We start from the raw sequence: 18,806 nt of genomic DNA on the forward strand, positions 1-18,806 counted from the left end.
TTCCCCGTTTCCCTGACAATTGAGTCACCAACAACTACTAGTCGCTGTTGGACCAGCGCATTCTGCCTTGGGGGCTGCCTCTGTATTGCAAGATGACCAAGTCCAAGCTCTGGCGTTGATGTGGGCAGCTGAGAATTTGATGGGCCCCTCAATTTATTTCCTTCGAGGGCATCCACCCTGTCCTTCAAGGTCTCATATAGGCCCATAACAACGCCGAGTTGTCGCCTAATTTTCTTGCACTCCTTGCATCGTGCACACACAAAGACATCCCCCATGGCAGTATCATGTCCCGTACCCGATTGCTCCGCAAACATCAAGCAAACAGTGCATCTTAAAAGGCTGTGATTCAGAGGGCAACCGCCCCCCCTCAGTTCTCCCCTGAGTCACAGCACTCCCATTAGCTTGAGCCTTTTGGTTTGCTGCTCTGGTCAGAGTCATGATTTCGATTTAAATGTCAATAAAATTACAATTTCAGAACAAAATTAAAACCTTAAACTTGTATCTTAACACAGTTATAATGCTATATTTATTTTTCAGTATCGAGTGTTATCTACGAGTTCCCTTTATATAACTTCCGTATCCGTTCCCTTTATATAACTTCCATATGTGCAAATGTGACCCCAATTCACAAAGGAGGATCAAAAGCTGACACAAGCAATTATAGACCTGTGAGTTTAACTTCTGTTCCAGGAAAATTAATGGAGGCACTAGTTAAAGAAGCACTGCAGGATCATTTAGACAAGACTTCAGTTATAACTCGGACACAGTATGGTTTTGTTAAGGGGAAGTCTTGCCTGACCAATTTGATTGGATACTATGATGCAGTCACAAAGGAACTGGATGCAGGGAATAACTTTGATATTATATACTTGGATCTTAGAAAGACTTTTGATACTGTTGCACATGGAAGACTGCTGCACAAATTGGAGCAGTGTAACATTGGAGGCAAATTGCTGCTGTGGGTAAAGGGGTGGCTGAGGGGGAGAAGACAGAGAGTGGTAATCAATGGACACTGCTCGTCGTGGACTAATGTTATTAGTGGAGTCCCTCAGGGCTCAGTGTTGGGTCCATTATTGTTTTCTGTATTCATAAATGATATTGATGATGGTATATCAAGCTTAATGTTGAAGTTTGCAGACGATACAAAGGTAGGCAGGGTTGTCAAGGACACTACTGACACTATGCTGCTGCAACAGGATCTGGAAAGGTTGAGCAGATGGGCTGAGAGGTGGCAAATGAAGTTTAACATTGACAAATGTAAAGTACTACACATGGGAAACAGCAACCCCAGAGCAACGTATCAACTCTGTGGTATTGCACTGACAGTGGTAGAGAATGAAAGGGACCTGGGGGTGGTTGTGCAGGCAGATATGAAGTTCTCTGAGCAGTGCAGATGGGCTGCAAGAGTAGCTCATGGTGTATTGTCAATGATATATAGGAATTTTTCTAGCAGGGATAAGGAGGTGAATATTCCCTTGTATAAGGCAATGGTCAGGCCACACCTACAGTACTGTATACAGGCCTGGAGGCCTCATTTCAAGAAGGATGTAGAGCTGCTGGAACGAGTACAGAGAAGGGCAACAAGATTAGTGAATGGAACAAAGGGGTGCTCTTACGAAGAAAGGCTTAAGATTTGCAAATTACTGTGTCTGGAGACTAGGCACCAGCGAGGTGATCTGATAGAGGTGTATAAAGCATTGAATGGTTTGAGCATGCTCAATGCTGATGGGATTCTTCCTCTCGCTCAGAATAATCACCTGAGAGGGCATAAATTCAAATTGAGGAAAGACAGATGTAGGATAGACGTGCGGAAATTTGCCTTTAGCCAGCGAGTGGTTGGTTGGTGGAACAGACTTCCATCCCTTGTCGTGGAAGTTGATAGCCTAAATAAGTTTAAGGCTCAGCTGGACAGGTATTTTGAACGAACAGAGGGGTGAAGTGGGAGTGGTTTTTTTTTTTTTTTTTTTTTTTGGCTGATGCTGCATAAGCTTTCTTTCTTGCATCAAATGCCTCTACTAATGCTAATGCTAATGCTAATCAAGTATGTATTAATTATTTGTTACGTTTGTACTCTAAGTCGTTATATATATATAGTTAAAAGTACAATTTAATTGACAATGAAGTTTAACAAGATTAATAGATGTACTGATTAATTGACAATATTATATTATGCACTATACTATACAAAGCTAATGCTATCGAATTCCGGATATGCTGTATCGCGTTTCAGTAACGAGTGTTATCTACGAAATCCCTTTATATAACTTCCGTATCAAGTTATGTATTAATTATTTATTTTTACTAATTATATGTATAGTTAAAAGTACAATTTAATTGCCAGTGAAGTTCGACAAGATTAATAGATTTTACTGATTAATTTTCGAACGGTAAACACGTGGATTTGATACCCTTTCCGATACTAAGTAATACCTACAAAATCTCTATCTAAGTTATTTTAACTTTAAGTACCGTGAATAGGAATATAAACAGGAAACCCTCCTCAGACCCTTTATTATCATCAAAGTAGTTGCTATATCAAAGAATCAACAAAATCATACATTATTATCATACCATAATTCATAAAACCTTATTTCTGATTTGAACTTATCTTCTTACTTTACCACAGACTATAGTAAATACTTACATTTTGTTTAATTGTACTGCACATCCAGGCCTGGATGCCAAACAATTTCTACTGCAGTTTATAGTGAACTCCATATAAATGCAATAATATAATGGCAAAGAGACATTAAAACTAAATCTTTCTTTAATAAAGTCTAAGGGAAGGCAGCCAAAGACTTAGAAGAAAAATTACCTTCTGTTAATTCTTTTTGTTCATTAAGAAGATTAATCACTAACCCATTAGCTTCCAGCTGCTTGGTCATTAAAGATATTTTGGCCACATATAACCCAGCAAGCATCTATCTGCAGGAAACTTATCTCACTCTTCAAGTAAAAAAATTATACTTTGTATAATTTTTTTATACAAAGTATAATTGGATGATTTAATCAACAGGATTGGATTGGATGATTTCATCAACTGTCCCTGGTCGGATAGCAATTTTAGTGAATTCCAACATTCTGTACAGATACAGACTTCCTTGGAGGTGTTGCAGTGAAATTGTAATGGCAATCACCCTAGCTAAAGTGTCATTCTACCACCAAATTGTTCTTATTCACAATTTGGTGAATAAGCACAATATTGGTCACAATATGATATATGGAAGATCTTTTAATCTAACTTCCTCCTCCATATTGTATTATGGAAGATTTTAATGGACATCACACTTTATGGGGATCTGAAAGTGGGAATAGAAGAAGGAAATGATAGAAAAACATTGATAAATATAACCTAATTCTCACATACCCTCAGGAGTAAGTTCAGAAATTGAAAAGTTCAGAAATTAATCTCATTGTCTGCTCACCGACATTACAACTCACTGTAGAATGGTCAACCACAAGTGATCCTTGTGATAGTGATAATTATCAAAATGTAAGTTGATTATAGGGTGTGACCAATATCCACACAAAAGGAAAATTGGAAATTTAAAGCAGCAAACTGGGAAGAAATATAAAACATGTACCATTTTAAGAAGCTGAAAAACCTGATTGGAGTCACCACCAAACCAATGTTTGTGCATTGAAAGAACAAAGAACTTAAATTGGAAATGGGCAGGTCATATCAAGAACTGATGATAGGTGGACCAAAAGAATTTTGGAATGGATGACTCTAAATGGAACGGAACGCTTGACTCTAAACACCAAGAAAAAGATCAAAGATGAGGTGGATCAATGAAATTGTGGAATTTGCTAATGTACAGTGGCAACAGAAAGTACAATACTGCAGTTGGTGGAAACATTTTGAAGAGGCCTTCATCCTGCAGAGGATTGACAGTGGCTGAAGATGATGATGTGCCATTTTAGAAGAAACTAAGATCATATCCTTGAATATAGATGAAGTGGCTGCATACATAACACACAAAACTACCAGTGCAGCAAAGGAAGCTATTCCAAGGACAAAAGTAAAAAAAACCTGGTGTCTGCCATATAGCAAAACAATAAAAATATGAAGCATGAATTGCTTTTGCAAGTTTCCCCACAACTGAAAACATCATCAAATATAAAAAGCAAGCACAAAGGCTTGCAATATCAGGTGGAAATGCCATGGCTCCATATTCTTCATCCTTCTTGTTTCATAAATGGCAAGCTGAAGATAAAAAGAAATTTCCATTCTACTCAGAAAAGTCAACATAATCAGCCTCTCAGCATAACCAGGCTGCATAGAGCACAACATAAAACCATACAGCACTTGGTTTTGCTACCATTAAATAAAATAGCAGCTTAGCCACCGAAGAGTCACTGCTCACTCTAATAACGTTTTATAATAAAATGTTTTTGAAAGGAATCTATCCCACAAGCTAGAAACACTCTATAATACTGACTTTTCCAAAACCAGGAAAGGACTATTCAAATCCAGTTAACTACTTTCCAATCGCTCTTACCAGTTGTCTGGCCAAAATTTTAGAACAGATAATACCTGGTTGTCTAATATGGTTTTTAGAAACCTGAAAACTTCTTAATACAGACTTCTTAATTTTTCCCTTAATCCAGATCAGCATGGTTTCAGGAAAGAGAGATCAACACTTATCTCAAAAAGCAGAATCTAAATTTCATAATGCCTTTTTAAGGAGTGAAAGTTTTTATATGCTTGGACATTGAAAAGACCTTTGACATGACTTGGAAGTATACGGATCTTACATGACATATATGATTTGGGGCTTTGAAGCTGTCTACCGAAATTCATACAGCAATTTTTATATCAGCGAACTTTCCAGGTACGTTATAATCATGTCCTATTCTGCATTTATATACATCAAGATGGAGATCCACAGGGCTCAGTACTTAGTCCCATCTTATTTGCAGAGTAACCCACATAACACTTGAAGTTTGCAGATGATACAAAGGTTGGCAGGGTTGTTAATGACAGTAATGGCAGTGTGCTACTGCAACAGGATCTAGATAATTTGGGCAGATAGGCTAAGTAGTGGCAACTGAAGGTTTAACCTTGACAAATGCAAAGTACTGCATATGGGTAGAAGTAACCCCAGAGAAATGTACCAACTGTGTGGTACTACACTTAAGGTGATAGAAAATGAAAAAGACCTGTGAGTAATTGTGCAGTCAGATATGAAGTTTTCTGAGCAATGCAGACAGGCTGCCAGGGCAGGTCATGGGGTTTTGTCAATGATATATAGGAATTTTGCTAGCAGGGAAAAGGAGGTGATTGTCCCTCTGTATAAGGCAATGGTCAGGCCACGCCTTGAGTACTGTGTACAGGTCTGGAGGCCTCATTTTAGGAAGGATGTAGATTTGCTTGAGCGTGTACAGAGAAGGGCAACAAGATTGGTGAGGGGAATGAAGGGATCCTCTTACCAAGAGAGGCTTAAGTTCTGCAAATTGCAGTGGCTGGAGACTAAGCACCTGTGCGGTGATCTGATTGAGGTGTATAAGGCCTTGAATGGGTTGAGCATGCTGAATTCTGATGGGATCCTTCCACTTGTTCAGATTACGAACCTAAGGGGGCATAAATTCCAATTAAGAAAAGACAGATGTAAAATAGATGTGCGGAAATTTGCCTTTAGTCAGCGGGTGGTTAATTGCTGAAACAAACTTCCATCTGTCGTGGAAGTTGATAGGTTAAATAAATTTAAGGAGGAACTGGACAGGCATTTGGAGGGAATGGTGTGATTTTTTTTTTTTTTTTTTTTTTGGCTGATGCTGCATAAGCTCATACACTTGCTTTCTTGCATAACATGCCACTGCTACTACTACTAAATACCAGACTCTGCAGAGAGAGAGAGAGAGAGAGACAGCTGTATGATATAGTTAGATCATATCCAGACAATCTAACTATATCATACAGCTCCCAAAATATGCATCCGGTTGAAATGCAACTATGAAATTTAACTAAAATACTCGAAAATGCAGAGAAAAATGGATACATCTCAAATTTAAAAAAAAAAACAAAAAAAATGCAATTGATTTTTATAGAAAATACAAAATGCACACAGACTCAGAAATAAAAATGGAATCACAACCTATACCACTTGCTGCAATATGATTTCTTGGTCTAATACTTGATACCAAGTTAAACTTCTATAACATATTAAAAGCTTACATACCACCTACTTAAAAGCCTTAAACATCCTCTGAGTAATATCTGCAGTGATGAAGGGAGCAGATTGTTACACTCTGCTAAATTTATATCAGGTTATGATATGATTGAGTCTGATTTTTGGGGTACCAGTTTATGATTCTGCACGAAAAAGTGTGTTGGTATGCCTGGATCCCATACAGCAGTGCAGATATAGTATGTAGGCAAAGACTTTTATTGAATTATGCCATAAAAATATGTAGTCGCATCAGTCATCCAGAATGGGAAAATTCCCATTCATGAAGATATTTGTCTTCATGAACCAAAGTGGGGAAATTTGTATGGTCATAAACTAGCAGGTATGTTTGTAAAACCTCCTTGTAAAATGGCAGAGTAATCTGGTCAATGTTGCAAAAGGTAGCCAAGCACCACATCCCCCTACGGACCTCTGGCCTTCCAAATTGTGAGAAATGTTTCAGAAATGGGGAAAAAATACCTTCTCAAATCAGAACATCCAACAGTTATAGCTGCTTATATAGAAACTCTGCAGATTATTGTCACAGATTATACTGGTGAATCAAGATCAGACACTCGTAGGCATGGCAGTAATTAATTTCAACTCTGTTATTTTCCAAGAGTTTCCAATCAGATCTAGTGTGTATACCGAAAAGGCAAAGCCGGTTGCAATTCAAAAAGCATTGTGGAATATATTGTACAGCACTCCTTCATGAAAAGCATTAGCTTTACAGATGGACTCTCTAAGTGCAAACTGTGGAATTCAGTTCTTAGATACTATCAACCATCCATAGATAAGTCAAATCTGTACCTGGTTAGCACATCCAGGAGAAAGAAACTAAAAGTGAAGCTATGTTGAATACCTGGACATGCAGGGATTTTAAACAATGAATGAGAAGATCAAATGACAAAAAAATTCAGCATTCAAGGTCAGCATCACAACATCAGTTCCCAAATTGCAATAATAATTCTATCATTAAAAAAGCCAGTAATGAAAGATGGTCACATTTCTGTAAATGTCAAATGGGTAACAAATTATTGCAAATAAAACAAGCGCCCCTAACGTGGGAAATCAAGTTTCCAGAAAAGCAGACACAAAGTTATTCTTACAAGACTGCATATTGTAAAAATAACTTCTTACAATATGCAGTCTTGAATGCATACACATTTCATACATGTATATTTACTTATGAAAAAAAGAGCCACTGACAAGTTCACCTCAGCTTACAACATCTGTTAGACTAACCACTTTATTAAACACAAAGAAATCAAAACCACCTTTCAAAATATCAAGCTTACAATGTCTAATGGATATTCTTTGAGATACTGTTGGACTAACCACTTCATTAAACACAAAGAAATCAAAACCACCTTTCAAAATACCAAGCTTACAATGTCTAATGGTTATTCTTTGAGATGATGCAAGTTCTGATAAACTGTTGACTAACTTAAAAACCAATAAAATTATATTGCCAAATATAATACAGCATTTAAATTTTAAAATTTTGTAATAGTAGCATATCATAGTGCAAATGTAAAAAGACTCTGTATAGGCAGAGCTCTTTCACCAAAAAATCCTAAATGACAACAAAAACAACTGTACATCCATTTTCTGAAGAGGTACCAACTGCTTAAATTCACCTGTACAAAAGTTAAGGAAGTTGTACTCAACAGGTAGTGATGAAAATCCCATCACTACCTGTTGAGATATCATTTGTAGAGGAATAAGAAAAATTTACCTCAATATGATACATAGAACACTTCCATATGCCACTCTCCAGAAATTAAAACGAATATAACATTAATGCAAAATGATTACAGTAAAAAATAAATTCAAAACAATTAAAAAATCAATTGAACACAATTAAAAAAATTTTAAAAGTTTAAACACAAATTTTGAAACATGATTTTCCTTCCTGAAGCTGACAGCTTTTCGACCGTATGTCATGATCACAGGAATGGAAATTATGGAGTATGTGTGAGCATGGATCTTAAATAGAGATTATTTGTCTTCATGCATGCATGAATTTTAACATTAATAGAATTCTCATGTAATTTAATTTCAACAGTTAATAGTCTTGTATAATTGCGTTGGACACTAAGCATTTTGGCCTCGTTGAATCAAAATGTATGTTTTTCATTAACGGCATGAAAGGCTACTTCTGACGCTGCTGAACAAGGAGCATGAACTGAGGATACGTGCTGTTTAACTCAAAATTTCAGCAGATATTGCGTCGATCCTTGGTAAGATGAGTCACAATCACTGCAAGAAATGTATACCAGGTGATTTATTTCTGTTTTGAAAGAGGAAAGGGCCGAGCCTAGTTCAGTATAGGTGTGTAATTTCCGTATTGGACTGGCCACAGTCTTAAATTTTGGTATCTTTAAAGAATACGTTAAGCTGTTTGTGCCATTGTTCAACATACAGGACAGATATAAAGTATTTTTTGGTGTTACTTTTGTTGGTTGGTATAATTTTTTGTATCCTATTCTTAGCTTGTACCCTAATTAGGTTTATTGTAACAAGGGAGGGTAACCCCTGTTTAAGAATCTGCTGGTTAATATCTATATTTCTGAGTCTAAAGTAGATTTCGTCGTTGAATATCTATTGCCATTGAGAAATTGATTAAAGATAAAAGACCTTTTGTAGGTGAGCGGGTGATAGCTGTTATAATGCCGAAGCATACCGATGTTTGATGGTTTACGATAAATGTTAAATTGGATTTTATTCGCATCCTGAGTAAGCATGAAATTTAGAAAATTTAATGGTTTTTTATCCGTATTTTACGTTTCGAGTGTAAAATCGAGTCTAGGATGAATATTATTAAATGAATGTAAAATGTCTTGAATAGTGCTACTATCAGTAATAACAAGAACATTGTCTAAATACCTCCCATACTATGTGATACAGAATAAAAAGGTGTCAAATGTATATGCCAATCGTTGAGAGATAGACCGTCCAATATTAAGTTGCTTAGACTCAGTCCCATTGGCAAACCAAAATTTGTTTGTATACTTTGTCTCGAAAGGTGATATAGTTGGCTTCAACTTAGAGTTTAAGTGAAAAATTTCTTTAATAGGAAGCTTCGTATGATTAATCTATATACAGTTATTATTTAACATATCCCAAAGAATATGATAATGGATTTTTTTTTTTTTTTTTTTTTTTTTGGCTGGCACAGCACAAGCCTCAGGTTTCCTTGCACCATATAGCTTGGTCCTTGAGGTTGTCACAGACATTCTCTCAGATTTGCCAGACAAGCTATACTTGCTACCTGGGAGTCTAAAACGCTGATGGAACTGATATTCGGGTGACGCTCAAGTGAGGTGGACCCGATTTCGGCGAAGTCTGGACGATCTGTGACAGCCAAATCCTTTGCTTGCACCTTCACGATGGTGGGACTGTTAGTAATCCTGGGTATAACTTCCATGCACAAGTACATGATGAGTGACCACCCAGGTGTGAACCAACATAAGCAGAGGTCGAGGTCGCGGTGTGGCACCCACACCACATGGAGGAACACCGCCCCACTATGTTACCAGGCAGTACAAGGTGGTAGATGACTCTCATCAACCGGTGCAATACCACCACTTTGCTTATTGGAGGCTTGAAGTGGTGGAACCCATGTTTAGTCTCTAGAGCTAAGTTCTGGTCAACCATTCCCTATCTCTTCCATTATGCAGTATGATTGATGACTTTTGAGGTTATGATGAACATCGTGGCGAGATCCAATATTCCTTACATTTCAAGGGTACAGCTCTAAAACGGTGTTCACAGGCCGACCGCTAGTTACTACACTGGACCGAACCTATTGGTAACTCTCTAGAAGGCTTCCGGATCAGCTAGTGTATAATCTTGTTACCTCTACTCTGCCAGATAGTGACTGGAGGGAGTCTGAGTAGTGTGTATGCGGGGAGCATTGTCGAGGCCACGTTATGTCAAGGATTTGGGTATATTCTTACCCTATGTATGCCATATCCAAAAATTTCATTACTTCATACAGCATGTCCGATCCACTTTTTCTTACTATTGAATACACCATGAATTGTCAAACTAATAGAGCAAGCTTATCTGCGAAAAGATCTAAACCTTCCAAGCACTTCCTAATTCATTCAAAAATATACGTGGTCTCAATTCTAATCTCAGCAATGTCCATTTCCACTTGCAGTCTTCCAAACCCCATGTACTTTTTCTGACAGAAACTCAGTTATCAGTTGATTCAACTACTGCTCATCTCAGATGCCCAAATTATTTGCTGTATGATTCCTTTCGCCTCAAAGGTGGTACTTGTGCATATGTCCATTCTGATATTCCCTGTCAGAGACTTGGCAATTTGGAATCTCCTCTCTTTGATCTCCTCTGGCTTAAAATCTCTCTACCTCATTGCGTCAAATTCATCTGTTGTCTCTACCGTTCTCCCAATTCCACTAATCACTTGGAGCTCTTTGACTTCCTCTCTTTGCAACTTGACTTTCTGCAGTCCAACTTTCCTAACAGTGAGGTAATTTTCCTTGGTGATTTTAATGTTCACAACTCCAGCTGACTTCCGTTTTCTAGTCACACCGACCCAGCTGGTCAAGATGCTGAGGCTTTTGCAATTACTAATGAATTTGCACAGATTGTTCATTTACCTACAAGAATGCCGTCATTTACCTACAAGAATACCGGATAATCCTAATCATACAGCCAACGCTTGATCTTTTTCTCACAAACAACTCTTCTAAGCACACAGTCGAAGTGAGAGGTCCATTAGGCACTTCAGATGACAACTTGTTGATTGTCTCTTCTCCCATGGAACCTTTATCTCATGGTTATTCCCAACCTCTTGTTGTTTGGCATTACAAGAATGCAAAATGGGATGACCTGCGAGACTTCTTTTCCTTGGTCGGATTACTGTTTCAAAACTTCTGATGTCAACGTTTGCTCAGATCATGTCAGTGAAATTATTCTTGCAGGAATGGAATCCTTTATCCCACACTCCACTTTAAAATCTCGTCCTTTATCTAAACCTTGGTTTCCCAATAAATGTACTAAGGCTTTACAAGAGAAGAATGTTGCATATCGTAATTGGCTTGTTTCTAATTCTCCAGTTCCATTTTCTGCCTACACCAAAGCTCGCAACAATTGTAAAGCAGTTATTAATCAGTCCAAACTAGAGTTTGAACAGGCCAAGAGTAGAAAACTTGCTTCTTGCCCTAATGGTAGCCGAGCATTCTGGTCTCTTGCCAAAGCTATTGGCCGCAACTTTTGCCCATCTCTGCTCCCACCTCTGTCCGAACCAGATGGTTCTGTTGCCACTTCAGCCAAGGATAAAGCTGACCTGCTAGCATCCCATTTTTCTTCAAACTCAAGTATTAATGATCTTGGTAAAACACCTCCCACCATTCCCAACACGCTCCATTCAATGCCTCCTGTGGTCTTCCGTCAAAAGGATGTCAGAAGGATTTTGACGAATCTTGATGCTAAGAAAGCTCCAGGTCCCGATGGTATTTCTCCACTTGTTCTCAAAACCTGTGCTCCTGAACTTACTCCTATTCTTTTCCATCTTTTTTTCAATTCCAAAGGGGTTTTTCCTTCTGCTTGGAAATTTGCTCATATCCAGCCAGTTCCTAAAAAGGGTGACAAATCCCTCCGATCCAATTATCGTCCCATTGCAATTACTTCTACTCTTTCTAAAGTAATAGAGAAATCAATTAACCGCCAACTCTTAAATTACCTAGAAACCTTCCGTCTGATCAACGATTGCCAGTATGGATTCCGTCAGTGTCGATCCATTGGTGATATTCTGGCTTATGTTACCCATTTATGGACTAATTCAATCGAAAGGTTCGGTGAAACACAAGTAGTTGCTCTGGACATCTCAAAGGCTTTTGATCGTGTTTGGCATAAAGGTCTTCTAAACAAGCTTCCATCTTATGGTTTGCCAACTGTTTTTAGTAATTGGTTATCCAGTTTTCTCACTGATCGCTCACTGAGGGTGATGGTAGATGGCTCTCTGTCTTCTAACTTCTCCACTAATGCCGGTGTCCCCCAAGGTTCAGTTCTTTCCCCCACTCTTTTATTCTTGTATATTAATGACCTTCTTCCATTGACTGGAAATCCTATCCATAGTTTTGCCGATGATAGCACACTGCATTCCACTTTACATTTTGAGAAACCTTGTCCTGCTCAATAAGCTTCAACTTCTCAAAAATCTGCTACCAATTCCTTAAATGCCGATATTCAGGTAATTCTCCAGTGGGGCAAAGACAACTTAGTTGATTTCAACCCTTCTAAAACTCAGTCTTGTCTTATATCTCGCAAAAAGGATTCTTCTGCTCCTATGCTTATCTTTAGTGACACTCCGATTTCTAGACAAAATGATATATCTCTTTTGCGGATTACCCTGACTTCTAATCTCGCTTGACACAAGCACATTACAAATATTGCTTCCTCTGCGTCTAAAAAACTTGGTTTTCTCTTTCGCTCTCGGCGTCACTTTTCTTCCAAACAGCTGCTCACTCTGTATAAATTGCAAATCCGCCCTGCCATGGAATATTGTTCCCACATCTGGGGTGGTGCCCCCAAAAAAACCTCTCTCAGGCTTCTTGATTCCATTCAGAAGAGGGCAGTTAGGTTAATTAATGATTCATCTCTAACAGAGTCTCTCCAATCGCTGTATCATAGATGTACTGTTTCTGCTGCATGCCTCTTTTACGGATACTTCCATGGGCACTGTTCTTCTGAATTGGCTTTTATAATTCCCGCTCTCTCTTTCAGAACAGTCAGAACACGTGCCGCCACCAGCCAACATCCATATACTGTCCAACTTCAAACTCACAGAACCAACTTTTCATCTTCCTCATTTATTCATTCAACTGCCGTTTTCTGGAACAACCTTCCTTCATACGTATTTCCTGAAAATTACAATCTACAGAAGTTCAAGTCCAATGTCAATAAATATCTTTTTTCATCTTCTCAACCTCCAACCCAAGCACGGTACTAAGTACTATAGGTTCTAATACCTCTCGTGTTTGGAGTTCACATAAAAAAAAAAAAAAAAGTTTCTGTAAGCCCTATTATGTCAACGTTACTTGTCCTAACCAACAGTTTGAATTCACTCATTTTATCGATGACACTTCTGATATTACTGTATAAACAATTAAAACTTGGTGTTCTTGTATAGTTAACTTCCCTGATATACCCCTTAAAACTATTTAAGCTTGCTTCCCTGGCATTAACTGCTTGCTTATTTGAAACGCTTCTGCCCTCAGAACATCTTGCTAATATGTTCTGTTGTGATAACAAACAAGAACTCTTGAGGTATGTGCAAGTGTTACTTAGACCAATATTATCAGATAAACGCGTATCTATATTGCCCTTTTCCCCCAAAACTAGCAGTTTCCTTGAACCTTTAAGGTATCCTTAATAATTCTGGCAAAACTCTTGCACCACCTGTGTTTAAATGTATCTTATCTCTACAAAACAGATTCCTTCTATGTAAATTATAATATGTCTAATTACCGCTCTGATACCACGTGGAGTTTTTTAATATATTTTATTTAGTTATTACCTTAACTGATATACATTGATTAACATGTCAGGTATCAGCAAGATACCTAAAAAATCCATGTGGTATAAAAGTAGTAATTAGGCGTAATTTAAATGGATAGAAACCACATAACTTCCTTCCCTAACCATATTAGATTCCTTCTACCTACAAGTGCAGGCCAAGCTGATAGAAATTTCCCTACAAAATCCTTGCAGAGTCCTTCAGCATATAATCCTTCCTCTTGTGCTTGGGCAGAATTGCAGATACACAGATACTAACTTGTGGTATTTCTTAAGCATGGCGCTATATTTGTTTAAGAAATCATCAGATCACGTATACTTAATGCTGAAAGCTGCTTGGATTAACTCAAGACTTGAACTCTGAAAGGCTCTTGGACGAAAATTTTTTATCCATGTGGCCCACACTTGTAGGTAAAAGTTGTTGTTATTTGGTTTTTAGGAGCATTAGCAACTAAGGCCATATTGCTCTGGGGATATGCGGTAGTCATTCCCTGACCTTTCCGCATCCTCCGTATTTTGTGGTGACGGGCTCGAACCCCGGTCTAATCAAGAAGCGTGTGCTACGCACTGCTGCTCCTTCCCACCTGGCTACGGAGGTGCCGTAGGTAAAAGTAATCTGTTTTGTAGAGACAGTATTAACTCTACTGACTTGGTTGTTGTGCCGGAGTATAAACAGAAAATTTATTAATTTATTTATTTTTTATTTATTCATTTGAACAAAGAGGGTGCAAGGGCTTTTACCAGTATCATTGAGATCTTGTTTTTTGCTGCAACAGCAGATATTGGCAAGATGTTCTCAGAGTGGCAGCATTTCAGATGAGCAAGAAGCTGGAGTTCAGGAAATAAGCCTAAATATATCAAAATAGTAAACTAGAAGAATATTTAGTCTTCACGACTGTACTGAAATTAAAGATCGTGAAGTTATGATACAGGTGGATATGAAGTTCTCAAAGCAGTGTAAAGGAAAACAGGCTGCCAGGAAAACCCATGCTATCCTATCAGTGATTTAACAGATAATAGCCTGTAAAGATAGGGAGGTCATAATCCCACTGTGTAAGGCAATTGTAAAACTGCACTTGGAATCCTCTGTCCAAGTATGGAGACCTCATCTAAAAAAGAGAAAGGCAAAAGATGGGCAATCTGCATGGTTAGATTGACAAAACATTGACCATACAAGAAAATACTTCAATTATGTGAGCTACAGAGTTTTGAAACCAAGTTAGTTCTATAAGGCTCCGAGAAGGATTAATAAAATAAATGCATGTAAAATTTTCTTCTATAAAGAATTCCACAACTAGACGTCATGGATTTATTGACATTATTGTCATTATAAAATTGTACTCTATAAGTAGCTTTAGAGTCCTAGCAATACTCGTTAGTTTATTTTTAATTTTAGCTAGAGATTGTATGCATTGTTACTTAATACATGTTGAACCTTTGTATTGTTAAAATCTTGCTGCCATTGTTATACTTGTTATAGTGAGTTGCAGGTAGGGCAAGTTTAGTTAAGTTACGACTCAATACTCATACTGCTATTGTATCAGAGTTTAGGTGTGAATAGTAGGGTTTTAATTGTTCTAAGTTATATCCTTAGCTAAACACATATATCTTTTTGTGTTTAGCTAAGGATATAACTAATTTAACATTGTAATCGTTACAGTGTAGCATAATCTCGAACTCAGTAGCGCAAAGTATAATGTAAAACTAGATAAGAGTGATGCATATCACTGCTATTTTTTTTTTTTTTTTTTTTCTTATTTTTGGTTTTTAGGAGCATTAGCAACTAAGGCCATATTGCTCTGGGATATGCGGTGGTCATTCCCTGACTTTTCCGCATCCTCCGTATTTGGTGGTGACGGGCTCGAACCCCGGTCTAATCAAGAACCGTGTGCTAGGTGGCGCCTACGGAGGCGCCTGCATATCACTGCATTAAGGATTCTATTAGCTTAGTGTGGTATTGTCATTTAATCATTTAAATTTATTAATCTTATTAATTTTCATTGTAATCAATTAAATTGTATTTAAATGGAAATTTGCCCCCAGACTAGAGCAACAAAGAAATGAGCACAATGTGGTGGGAGTGCTGTGGCTCAGGGGAGAACCGAAGGGGGTGATTCTCCAATATATTTATCACAGCCTAAAAAAAAATGTGTAACTTGTGAAATGTTTGCAGATCTTTCTGGAACAGGGCATAATCTAGCCAGGAGGTCTTTGTGTGTTCTAGGTGCAGGGAGTGTGAAGAAATTAGGTGCCAACTCAGCATTCTGATAGAAGTCTATGAGAGCTTGAAGAGTAGGGGAGATGCTCTCGAAGACATTAAAATGGGGGGGGGGGGAGCCCATTAAGCTCTTATCTGCCCAACTCAATGCCAGAACTCACTTCTGTGCATCAGGCAACATGGTGGCAATCTTTAAGGCAAAATAAAATGTGCTGGTCCCACAGGAACTAGTTATGGTCGGTGACTCTATTGTCAGGGAAACGAGAAATATATTGTGTAAAAAGGATTGGTGGAACAGGACTATGGTATGTCTTTATTATTCAGCAACACACTCACCGAAATATTGTGACCAGAAGCAAAAGTTGATGACATTGTGCAGATATCATCTTTTAACTTCACAAGACGGTGCAAATAGCAAAAAAAAAAAGGCTTTTATAAGCAGGGTGTAAAATCTGATGTCCAACAGGAATTAGTGCATTAAGTTAGGGGTAAGCTTTTTTACATTTCTAAGAAATAAAGTGATAATTATCAGTAAAAGAAAAAAAAAATTCCTATTTGATAACTACATTTTGCTGATTTAATTTTAAAAAAATAATATGATTAACACTTTGTCACATAGAAATTGTAATTACAAGGTGTGGCTATTAAATAACAAGGCTGTTACAATAAAATAAATATAGTGAAGTATTTTGCACCTTACAACTTATCCCTTCATACACTGTTCCATACATTTCTCCCCAAGCACACAAACATTTTTGGAAGTCATCTTCTGCAAGTCCTTTCAACAGTGGTCATTATTTTCTGAATGTTTTCAGTGGACTGAAAATGGGTTCCCTTAAGTACACTTTTCACTTTAGGGAATGGGGATCACAAGGGGCTTGGTCTAGCAAGTAGGGTGCATGTTCACACACAGGGATTTGTTTTTTGGCCAGAAACCGGCAGAGGTCAGGTTGTCATTTTTCTGGCAAAAACACAAGGCATGAAAATCTGTCTTACTGCAAAGTGAACAAGCATGTGGGAACTAAGGAAAGGTTCCAGGTCAAATGCTTTGCCTTGTTTCTCATTATTTAATAGCCATACCTCGTATTAGTATTTTGTGTAATGATGACTTACTGATTTTTTTTCTTGATTATTAAAAATAAATATGGTGAGCCAGATATGAAATATTTTCAGAATTGGGCATACTTTGTAATGGTTTTTTACCTATTAGTAAGATAACCTGATTGAATTTCCAGGTATTTTCTTCGGGTAACTGTTGTTAGAAGACTGTCAGATGTTATTAGGGAAGTAGATATCATTGTGCACACTCTCTCTTCCTATCCAGATATGAACACATCAATCAAAATGGAAGTGGGAATTGAAGACTGTCTTCATATAGAATTTGAATATAATAAATCAAAGTAAGTTCTATATTTTGCTTTTTAACATAAAAAAACGTAATTTCCTTAAGTGACAACATAGCATATGAAAATTCCATTGTAGAAATGCCAGGTCATCAGGGTGGAAAAAAACACTCTGATGGATCTGTGGACACAGATTCCAAATCTATTTTCAGTCTTCTTCTGGTACATCTAGTTGTGATGTAACTGATTATAAGGACTTAAAGGGGATTGGGCATTCTCTCAGACACTAACTCTAAAATACTGATGGATCCAATATCTGTCTATTTTAGAAGATTTAGGAGAAGTCTGGTTGTCCTATCTCCCTAAAATCCACTTGTGCACACCTTCTTGACGGTAAGCCCTGTTATGTCACTGGTGGCAATGAACGTGTAGAGTGGTTCTCTTCAAGACACCTAGTCAGCGTGAAGAGAAAAAGACCAAACCCTCCAGCACGACAACACAACTGAAACAAATGGCCCTCAGTCCCCAGCAGCTTCACTCCCCCTCTTATGGCAGAGAAAGGATCAGAGTGGAAGCAGAGGGTGCTAAGAATCTCTGGGTATGACCAGGCTGCCATGCACGGAAACTGGACTTGGCCTGTTCCAACATAAGGTCGCTCATTGGTGAAGATAGGATATTAGAGCTGAAAAAGGAATTAGAAAATGAATTGGAATGTCATCAGTTTGGCTGAAACAAGAAGAACAAATGAATCATTTATAAATTTATGAAGTGGAAATCTTCTCTACACCAATGGAAACAGTGAAAAGAGCAAAGGTGGAGTTGGCTTTCTGATCCATAAAGATACACCGATGAGCCAAAACATTATGACCACTTACCTAATATGACGTTGGTCCTCCACGTGTAGCCAAAACAGCTCGTACCCAGCGAGGCATCGACACTACAAGATTTCTAGATGTGTCTTGTGGTATCTGGTACCAACATGTAACCAGCAGATCCTTTAACTCCCGTAAGGTCCGTGGTTGAAATGCTGCAGATCGGAGTTGCTGTTCCAACACAAACCACAGATGCTGGATGGGATTGATGGATGTCTGGGGAATTTTACGGCCAAGGCAATACCTGGAAGTCTTCCTTGTGTTCTGTGAACCAGTCTCAAACAATCCGGGTGGTGTGGCATGGTGCATTATCCTGCTGAAAGGAAAGACAGCACTGCCAGAGGGGAAGACCGCTACCATGAAAGGGTGTACTTGGTCAGCAATAATGTTTAGGTAGGTGGTAGACATCAGAGTGCCCGGTACATGGATGACTGGACCCAGGATATCCCACCAAAGCATTACACTAGCAGCAACGGCTTGTTTTCATCCCACGGTGCATCCAGGCACCATCACTTCCCCGGGTAAACGATGCACACGTACCCTTCCATCCACATGGTGTAATAGGAAATGTGATTCATCAAACCAGCGACTGTCTTCCAGTCACTCATGGTCCAGTTTACATGCATGCGTGCCCATTGTAGGCGCTTTCACC

General features: G+C 38.2%; 1 protein-coding gene across 1 annotated transcript in view; it reads left to right on the top strand.

The window, feature by feature from the left end:
• LOC150081148 (vacuolar protein sorting-associated protein 26B-like) overlaps window positions 1-18,806 on the top strand; it is a 202,775-nt gene that overhangs the window by 108,774 nt on the left and 75,195 nt on the right. Inside the window, exon 6 of the mRNA XM_090380943.1 lies at window positions 17,175-17,339. Coding sequence (XP_090237069.1) covers window positions 17,175-17,339 — 165 coding nt within the window. The remainder of the gene's footprint in view (window positions 1-17,174; window positions 17,340-18,806) is intronic.

Source organism: Mastigoproctus giganteus, chromosome 9 (genome assembly GCF_048544385.1).
Source record: "Mastigoproctus giganteus isolate SK-2022 chromosome 9, ASM4854438v1, whole genome shotgun sequence".
NCBI lineage: Eukaryota > Metazoa > Arthropoda > Arachnida > Uropygi > Thelyphonidae > Mastigoproctus > Mastigoproctus giganteus.